The 10,909-nt window shown below is 32.6% G+C and overlaps 1 protein-coding gene across 1 annotated transcript; it reads left to right on the plus strand.

Moving 5' to 3' along the window:
• The first annotated feature begins 5,446 nt into the window (after positions 1 to 5,446).
• LOC126841394 (CCAAT/enhancer-binding protein) lies at positions 5,447 to 10,546 on the plus strand. Its single transcript, XM_050577856.1, has 2 exons — positions 5,447 to 6,798; positions 8,898 to 10,546. The coding sequence occupies exon 1, from the start codon at positions 5,955 to 5,957 to the stop codon at positions 6,789 to 6,791; it is 837 nt and encodes a 278-aa protein (XP_050433813.1). The 5' UTR covers positions 5,447 to 5,954; the 3' UTR covers positions 6,792 to 6,798; positions 8,898 to 10,546.
• The last annotated feature ends 363 nt before the right edge of the window (positions 10,547 to 10,909 follow it).

Raw genomic sequence — 10,909 nt, forward strand, 5'->3', positions numbered from 1 at the left:
GTAATTGATATTAAAATAAGTTATTTGAAAGATGAGTTAAGTAACAAATGTATGATTTTACTAATACAATTGTATAAATAAATTAGGGTTATTGCGGTGATGATATTTCAAATTAAACTGAAGTTTATAAACATATATTTGGTAAGATGGCGCACAATTTAGTGATATGTCACTTAGTCCAAATTTCGGGAAAACAGAATTAAAGTTCTTAACTAATACTAAAGTTAAAAAAACTGTTTTGTTATTTCTATAAATATTTTATTATGTTATAAATATTATAGTATAGGAATATACTTTAATATTATATTCCTTATAATGGTAGCAATTTAAAACGAATACAAAAATTGTTTTTTTATTAATGTGTATATATTGATAAGAAGTGGAGAAGGACATATAATTTAGAGACATCGAATAAGTAATGTCTTCAAGCTTCTATGTTGATTAATAAAATTATCTATCTCAAAGCAGACTAGAGTAATAACTGAACATAGTTTTCTTTAAATCAATTATACATTTTCTCTCTAAAAATGACTCATTAGTTACCTAGTATAACTGCATGTGGAATAAGATGGAGTCCACCACATTAAAATGCCTTATAATGCAGTATCAAGTAGGCGTATGACAGACTGCAAAACCAACCGTAAGGTTGACTATTACGAAGAGTGAGAGTTACCTAGTGTAGTACATTACTTGCAAAATTTAATTTGTTTTAATTATATGGACCTGTAAATAATCATGGGTACTGTGTGTAGTTAAATATGACTATTGAATCATATTTTAAGAGTATAGCATGTCAATTAAGCAACCTAGAAATTGAACACAGTGCCCGTGTAGTTTTTAACTTTTTTTAGTGGTCACATTAAGGGGATTGCATGCGGTCGGTTTTTTCAGTCAAAACAAATCATTTTTATTCCATTGCAAAGACTGAACCAGTGATCCGATAAGCAATCTAAAAACAGATTTGAATTCACCATTAAGTTTACTTATGATCGGTCAGAGTACTTTTTAAAAATTTTAATTTTAACCCTTTCCAAATTTGATTTTAAAATCTGAAATTTTATATAATATTCAAACGTGTTTTATACATAGTAGGAATAAGATATCAAAAAAGTACCCTGACCGATCATAAGTAAACTTCATGACGAATTCAAATCTGTTTTCAGATTACTTATCGAATCACTGGTTCACCCTGTGCGATGGAACAAAAAATGTATGCTATATTAACTAAAATGGTATTTACTCATAGACAAAATAATTTAAATTAAAATTAATACCATGAAGCTAATACAAATTAAACGGTTAATTAATTGACATGATCGAAATTTATTAAAACCACTTTTTTCTTAAATATTGCCTATACAAAACTCCTTAAAATCCAACCGCATGCAATCCCCTTAAATCGGTATAATTTTCAGAACTTAAGTCCAAAACTACGGTGAAAAAAATAAAAAGTTTCCAATCCTTCTAGAAAAATGGGGTTTTGAAAATGATTTTGTTGGTTTGTCAATGTGTTTCGAATTCGTTGGTATTAAATTTAAATAATGTTCTATACATATTAGAAACTAATACTTGTTTTAAAAAGTTAGAACTAAAATTGACTGTAGTACTCTTTAAGTTGAACAATATATACTTTTTTGTTGTTTTTTTAAAAAATTTTCTAAATAATGAAGGGCAAGAATTAAACTTTTTAAAGTTTTGGCCCAACACATTAGATAATATGCTACATGAACCAAGTAGAAAAGGTTTTTCGGATTATAATGTGAACTTTTAGGTTTAACGTTTTTAAATGGAAGTGAGATATTATTAAATACTGTAATACTTAATAATATAATAATATAGTGTTTTAAAACCGACAGTTATTGGAGTTTTGTAAAATCATTAGGAAGAAATTTGTTGCCAGAGTATGGAAATATAAAAAATGTATTAGCCTATTATCATTTATAATCTTTTATTAATTATTACACATTGTTTACAAATATTGTTTATGTCTAAGTAATGTAATACATTCGGGATTTAACTATACAATATTATCTTCATCATAGCTATATTTGTTGTCTACTCTCTGCGCCGCGCCGTACATGACATTTGTATTAGTTATTTAGGATAATCCGGTCGATAACTCTACTCGTACGGAAATGTGTTTTATATAAAAAAAAAGCCTAAACTGACTTCTTTATAGCTAGCAGGCACGTTGGCCACAGTCGAATTTACCCAGTACAATTAACTCTGGTTGGCAGTATTAACAATGGTTACAATTTTTGGAGTAATATGGTGCTATCAAACAATACGAAGTCGATAATTATAGTAAGGACATAAACAAATATTGAATATTTCAAAGGTAGATAGATAGAGTGGTCAAGGTCGCAAAAGAAATTAACGATAGGAATGACAGAGTAGCTTGATAGAAGCGTGCAAAAGTCCTGTTAAGTACTATAAAAATAAGTCTACTATAATAATATGTATTGTTGGAAAGATGGTGAGTTTTTTTTCCATAATGAAATGTTGTATATAATTACAATTTATCTTGACTCTTACGAATAAAGTTATTATAAATAAATAGTAGTAGATAGTTAGGAATATTATTTTTTTTTAAATTACTCTTTAATGGTTTTATATACAAAAAAAGAACAAAAGGAAAATTTTCTATTCTTTACTACTCAATAAGTGTAGCGTCATCTTGAAAACAAATTCTTGGCGACTTACATTTAAACTTCAACGCCGAAATGTTAAGTTCAAAAAATTACAATTTTTTTTAGATTATTCATCTTAATTATTATTAACGCGAAACGGTGGGTTATCAAGTACCTATTGTGCATAATTTTCTGATGTATTATGCTACATGAAAAGAATGGCCAGGTGGTCGGCCCAGACACTTAAAAAAAAAATAAGACATTAGTTATTGTAATATTCTAAGTTTCGCTTCAAAGCCACGTTGATTCAACCAATTGGCCGACGATAAATCGCCGTCGAAAACAATTAATAATTTCTTAGTTAAAAAAAAAAATTAAGCCAATGAGAGGACGGATACATCATCTTACCGGTTCCTCTCCTGAACACCCCAATGGACGATTCCTTGGTCTAAGACTTCCCCCTATTGGAAGTTAAATTGATTTGTGATGCGAGATAGCGCATTGGTTCAAATAATCTCTCAAAAATGTTGGCTTACGGACAATTGGGTGGTTAATTGAACTTTAATAATATTATTATTATTACATTTAGGACACTACACTGAGATTATACAGTGTATTTATCAAATTTTATCATACCGCCAACAATATTACACTATGTGTGACGTATAGCCTGATCGATTTTGTGTTATAATATAATTATTGTATTGGCAGAGCTTGCTATCACGACACGGGCATGGCGCGGTGTGCTGCTACTGTATTATTGTTATTATTATCTATTACTACACAAAAAGGTGTTATCAGTGAATTTTTGAAAAAGCTGAATGAATTACAAGTGATAATAATAGTAATAATAAATTCAAAAAAAAACTACTACACAGCGTTAAGAGATAACGGGATTGCTAAGGAAACGCGATAGTGAAAATGCCGATAACTCCACAACGGGTTGGGATCACAGAGCATGATGATGTACGTCATAATAATATTATTATTTTCTGGTATACAGAGTGATCCGCTTAAAGAGCTGTCCGGTTATTTTGTTTCCGGAAAAACGACAATTTCAGTTTTATAGGTTTATTGCTTTGTGATGTACACAGTAATGTTTTGAGAAATGTAAAAATATTTTTCTTAATTTTTTTTTTAAGATTTTCCACAGTTCTATCGACTTGTCAAGAAACTCGGTCGGTATACGTAACCGGCTTTAAAAAAATATTTTTAACGTTTAAAAAATCGCCTTAAAAAGAGAAGTGTAGTGTGGTATATATTATCACCTTCCCTCTTGCCTTAACTGTTAAACGCCAATAACTGGAAGTAATTATTCAAAACAACCTCTTAACGTTGTCTTAACATCAATTTATTTTCCGTTTCAATTACCATACTTACTTGTTTTACACTTTTGATTAAAATTTAAGTTGATATTGATTTCAATAAGAAAAACCTAACCTAACCTGACAATCAATTCTTGGGATCGGCCCGTCGGGCGATTGTTCCTGAATTAAAAATACCTTCTCTTGTTCACGTTGAAGCTAAAAAGTTGATAAAATATTATTGTATTATTTACCTTGTATCAATATAATTTAGAATATTAGGATAAACGATAGAGCTCTAAAAACCCTAACCGAAAAAAAAAAGCGAATACTGCGAAATTTGATACTGTTGCAAAATAACAAATAAAAATCCTCACAGAGTGGGGGATAGGGAATTGTGAGTACATAGTGGTGTAGTTAGTGGTGGAGGGGATAACACATTATGAGGAACTACCACAACCGAAAGTGAATAAATCAGTTTAAAAAATCGCTCCAATGAGATTCTGTAGACCGTAAAAATGATCAATTATCAATACAAATCACTATGTATAGACAATACATATGTTAAAAACCGTCTTATTAAAAATGTCTTGATTTTTCTTCAATAAAAATGTTTTATTATAATACATTTTTATAGATGTTATCTAGTGTGTGCACGCTTGATCTACGTCTACCGTGAGTCCGATTTTCAGACCCAAAGTCCAAATACAATATTAGTAAAAAAAAAAGTTTCAAACCCTACCGGCGAAAAAATACGATAAACGTCCTAATCAATTTTTTTGAGCTAATAATTCGGCCACTATAGCTATAAACATTTGTAGTTGTATGTTAAAAAAAATCCAACAAACGGCGGGACGGGGAAGTCAAAAGTCTTAGGGAATTGAAATATGAACGGTTCGCTGCAAAACTCTAGACGGTAAAAATATTAAAATGATAAATAATTGTATTAATAATAAATGTGTTTATAACCGTGTTGGTTTATTAGGGTCTCCCCGATTAAAACAAAAAGAAAATCATGATCAACGATAGTAACAACCAAACGTAACAGAAATTTGAAACGTATTTTTTCGTTTAAACGACAACGAGCTCATTTTTTTCCAGTTGAGAATAATCCGTTGATTTTTGGCTAGATTTTTATGACTAGATTTTTGGTTTATAGATCGGCTCTTCAAACGGACAAAATAACAATCCGGTGTACCACGGCGGCTTATCGAAAAAACACAATATAATAACAACTGTAAAACCAAACACGGAAATACTACGAAATTGCAATACCTATTATTTTGCATAGAAAACTAATGGATCGTTTTGAATTGATCGCCCTGTATAGAGTAAAGACGGCGGCGGCGGCGGCGGCTTGGCCTGATTATGATGATTATGGAAAAGGACGAGGGGGGGGGGCGACGGGAAATGTATTTACTACGGCGGCGGCGGCGGCGGCAAAGCGGTAGTAAAACAAAATACATAGGAGGGGGTGTGACGATCCGGCGATCAAAGCGGCGGCGGTGGTGGCGGCAATTCAATCGGCGCGTATGCCAACGCGGTCGCGTACTACTCAGCAACTGGTAACGAAACCCAGCCGGGGTAGTCACACGCTAAACACGCGTTCGGTAGGTGCAACACGCTCTAGTACAGTCGTCGTCCCAAGTATACACGTACATATCTATATACATATAATATTGTAAATGTAAATTTCGATACGAGGTACTCCGCGAGCGTTGGTTTTTTTTTTTCTCACCGATTTCCTTCTTGACGGGGGTGTTTTGATTTTTTTTTTTTTTTTTATCAACAAACCATTTGCAAAGGGGAAAAAAAAAGGATAAACAGTTCGTAATGAAGATTGCTTTGTCCGTTTGTCGCGCAGTCGTGTTCGATCGGTGACATAGTATTTCGTCGGGATTTTTTATAATTATTATTATTATTATTTTTTTTTTAACTGTGCGTATGATATAACTTTGAACGGTCGTGCACACACGGGCGGATGATCTCGTAGAATATAATATATTGATATCAGTGTACAATGAATTCGCCACAGATGTACGATACGGCTCCACAATCGCACACCCACCAGTCGCACCATCAGCTCAGCCAACAGGAACTGATGGCGGCGAAAAAAGCTCAACTCGGACAGCTCAAGAACAGGTACGACATATCGGAGCTGTCCACGCCCGAGATATCGCTGGACCTGCAGAACCTGATCGACGACAGCCAGTTCAGCGAAGGGCTGTTCACCGAAATCCTTCAGCAGGGCCAAGTCAAGTTACCGAACGGCGCGGGCCGCAACGGTGTCGCCCAGAACGGGTTCAACTCGCGCACCACTCTGGCGTACATGCCGCAACCGGTGCACTACGAGAGCACGCCGACCGCAACGGGCGGCCCCATCAAAGAGGAACCGCCCGAGACGGTGGAGTTCCGCAACCAGCAGCAACAACAGCAGCAGCAGCAGCAACAGCAGCAGCAACAACAGTACCTGAGCAACGGCCAAGGCGGCGCGTTTCAACCGCCGTCTTCCGGTAACGGGCCGCATCTGAAAGCGGCTCATCACAATCATCACCGGAAATCGAGCTCGAGCAGTAATAAGTCGGTGGACAAGAACACGGACGAGTACAAAAGACGGCGGGAGCGAAACAACATCGCCGTACGGAAAAGCCGGGAAAAGGCGAAAATCCGAAGCCGGGAGACCGAGGAGAAAGTCAAGCTTTTAGTCAAAGAAAACGAGAGGCTGCAGAAACGGATAGAACTGCTCAGCGAAGAACTCAACGTGCTCAGGTCGCTCTTCACCAACGTGGGCGTGTTACCCGAACACCTTCACAGGGAGCTCAACAAACACTTTGACGCCTACCCACACTTACAGTGAGCACGAGGTAATGATTTTGAATACCTTTTTTTTTTCTTTTCGTTTTTTTTTCTACGTTACGCTCTAATTAGGCGGCCAATTCTCATTTTGACAACGTTTTCGTCAATGCCGATCGGTATCAAAAAGCTATCGAACTTTCCAAAAGCAGCTTTAACTGTAACTACAAAATTATTAAACCCACATACATAACCGGTCTATCGGTTGTCTCGACAGGTAACATTTTAAAAATGTTATTCCATTTGATTAATATTTAACACCGGTTTTTATTTTAGAAAATATATATATTATATATTTTTCGATTAAAATACAAATTACAAAAGTGGTCTACTTGCGAGCACATGTAAATAAAATAAAACGCGACGATAAAAACGAAAAAATTAATTTTCATAAAAATAAATTAACTCAATACAACGTTATCAGTACTATGCGTGTATTCGTATCAATTCAGTAATGGAGTTACGTCAAAATCCGCCTTGACCTATAACTCTGATCATAAACTAAACTCAACAATTATAATAATACAAAATAAATCTAGGAATGATTGATAGTCCGTCCTACTACTCTAGTGGCGAATTGTAAAGAAACACAATCAATGTAAACATCGCAACAGTTATGTGTGTTTGTAATTCGTTGTTTATATCTCGAATCGCGATAGTTGGAACTATTTCTCTCTTCTCTTCTTCTTCTTCTCCTTCGGTTATGTAGTTGTGTCGACGTTTTGCAAAAAAACCCGTCACAAGTTTCACCCAAACACAGCCAACAAATATATAAACAGTGGCAGCTATTAGTAAATGAAATAATATTACATAGGTATAGGTGCAAAACTAAGGGGCGCTTAGTTCTCTTAATATTTGTTTGTGAACAGCTGTAAATAAAGTTACTGTGCAGCATTATTTGTTTAACGATGCTAAAGCTCTGCCAAGATTGAATATGAATTAGCGCAGGATTGGCAGAGTTAGGCCGTTTAAAGCTCTAAAAGTTGTCGCAGAATTTTGATTTAAAAAAATGCTCATGAAACTACTCTAGTTTTGCTGCTGAAATTTTCTGCCCAACCCCATCCCGTCCACACCAATGAATGTTGTAAACAAAAATACTTCTACAGTCTTTCTTGAATTAAAGATATCGATTATGATCTTAACCTAGATGGGTTTTATACGGAACGGGAATGGCATTGGCACAATGACAAAAACAATCTAAGCTTTATAAAAAAAACAAATGTCACACCATTTCAATTTGATATTTTTTTACCCAACCGAGTATGGTATTTCTATTGAGTACAGGTATTGTTTACAAAAATTGAAAATTGTTGAGATTATAAGTAAAAATCGTATCTTTTATGTTGTTACTACCGCGTATGGCCAATGGCCATAGGTATAAAAAAACAAACTGAAAACTACAACCTGTAAAAATAACCCATGCTATTTTATTGAAATGATTTCCTTGCTAACAGATAAATTAAATGCTCGTTTGTTTACATTCACTATAAAGGAAAAACTTTAAAAAACACTTGTCCATTACTAAAGAAAATAATACAACCGGAGATGTTTATTTTCCTCCACCTTGCTCATTACCCCCCGGGATATTGTTTAGAATATAAAAACACTATTTCCAACCCCTTTGTTGCCTCGATTTTAAAAATGTTGAGCTCTACCCCCTTCGAATAGTGAACAAATTCATTTTATGTACCCTAACCTGTAACTATTCGCCTGCATGCACCTATAGCTGTTTTACAACTCAAATTCCCATAGAACCCTTTGTTTGTGGGGTGTGTAGGCTTTCGCCCTTGCACCCCTCAAACAAGTTGCTCATAGGCATTTTCCCACACGCGGGGCGAGGGTTACAAATGCCCTTGTTACTTGTCGGTCATTAATACACTCAAAGACCTTTATGCATTTTATTGACTTACAAAGCCAGAACAGTACCTATAATTTATAATAGAACACAATAAGTTTTTAAACGAGCAATCAATTTCCACAGCACCGCACCAGCTTTATGTTATGAGAATAATATTTTTATATATATGTTTCATTGATTGTAGTTAGACTGTATAATATTTAAGTCATACATTACTGTAAGCTTACATAGTATGTTTAATTTATTTTTCAGATTTCAAACGAGACATCGATGATACCAGTTCAATAGTAAAGTAGATCCTCATCAGTACCTCTTTGGAATCCAACTATAATATTATTTTATTACCAATTTAAATATTTCGAATGATTATTTTCCTTCATATGAATTGCACAAAATACAATCCTAAGTTAGGCGTTGCCGACAAGATTTGTGCTCGCAAACTGTTCTACTTAACTAAGATATATATATATATATATAATCTATATATCTTTTTGTATTTTTATTTTTGTTATATAAAATTATTACTGTTCTCCCAACTTTAAATTGTTCTTCAAGGATCATCCGAAGTTGGGTTTTGCCCTCTTTATTTTATTTTTTTTATACATGTTTAGCGATAATAAGTTAGTTGAAAAAAATTGTATTTATTTTTTGACACGTACAAAATTATATTAAAAAAAACAATTATATTTGTTGAAAACACAGCATCTATTCCCCTATTAGGTTATAGAATTATACGCCACGAGTGTTCAAATTTTAATATACTTTTTCGGGGATCATTGCTCGGTTGCTTTTTCATTTTTTTACTTTTCAAAACAAAAATTTCACAAATATGAAAATTATAGAAGGAACATAAAAACAAACGGGATTTACCAACCTTACCCAAAGCAATTTTTCAACAGCCGACAAATAATTACATTTGTTGATTAAAAACGAAAACCTGGTTAACTTAAAATAGTTTTTCATTGAATTACATATTTTTTAAAAAGGCAGTGATTCCTTTTTCGGTATTGTTTTTTTTCTTCTAAATCGTAGAATAGAAAGACACCGAAGTAAAATATTATAATAACAGCTGTCAATATTGAATACTTGTTTTGACAATCAATACAATAACGTTAGCATAACCAAATAAATTCTTCTACGACTATAATTAATAATATTGTGATTACAAAGTGCCTATAATAATTATTGACATTACCATTATGAAAATTAAAAACATTAAAGTTACCTCTGTAATACAAACTAGGTTTTGACGCGAGTCTCGCCATGCCAAATTGCTTACATATTATATTAAATGAAAGTAAAAATAGTTACCTACCGAAAATTCCTAATTTATTATGGTTCGATGTTACCCGTTACAAAAGTAGAGTAAACAAATATATTATATAAATATATATATATATACTTTTTTTTTTATCTAAAGGTGTATTTTTTTAATGTTCTTAAAATATAGATTTTATTTTCTCATTCTATGTTCTCTTTAAAATTTGTATTGTATACATAAAGGTTCAAGACATTTTTTTTGAATTTGTTATTATTATAAGATTACTTTGAAAACTGCCTTCGACTCTCCAGAGTTAAATCATGTGTATATAATTTTAGTAAGTACATAATATTATAGTGTACAAGGAAACAATTTTCTACGTTTTGTTTATTTGTTTGTTATTTTTAATATAATTAAACCCCCCTCCCTCCCCCTTTTTTTTTACCTATTTAGTAGTTTTTTCTAGTCTAAAATATAATTTTACAACTTACATACTAAGGTATTATATTTTAGTTATTTAAAATTGAAAAATAAATGAGTATAATACATTTTTTTTTTTATTATTTAAACATAATTTATTTGTATAGGTGATATAAATACTATAATATTTTTCAGTTTAGTGTTTATCTATTTTTTTTTATTTTTATGTTATGGTTTTAATATTATATTTTTTCTTTGTTTTACATTTTTTTTCGTTATCAATTAATAAAAGAAGATAAATTTGTTCAATTGTTTTTGCATTGCAGTTATTTCTCTCAGCGCAATAACCTGCCCATCCGATTCCATATTTTACTATTAACCTTTGACATTAAGTTGAACAAAAAAAAATTACAAATTTTTAGCTTTAACTTGTGAATTATTATAACTATTATTAATCCACAAAAATGGCAAATCCCTTAAATTATCGACTTGAATTAAGTTTTAGGACATGGAAATTTTTGGAAGATATGTGCCATACTAATTTTTTGCAAAATAATTGGTAAATTAAATCTGTTTTTGAAGT

The sequence above is a fragment of the Adelges cooleyi genome, unplaced genomic scaffold (assembly GCF_023614345.1).
Source record: "Adelges cooleyi isolate 19-005CV unplaced genomic scaffold, UGA_ACOO_1.1 ACOO_flye_CR_arks_rails_tigmint_CR_PRNA_381, whole genome shotgun sequence".
NCBI classification, from domain to species: domain Eukaryota; kingdom Metazoa; phylum Arthropoda; class Insecta; order Hemiptera; family Adelgidae; genus Adelges; species Adelges cooleyi.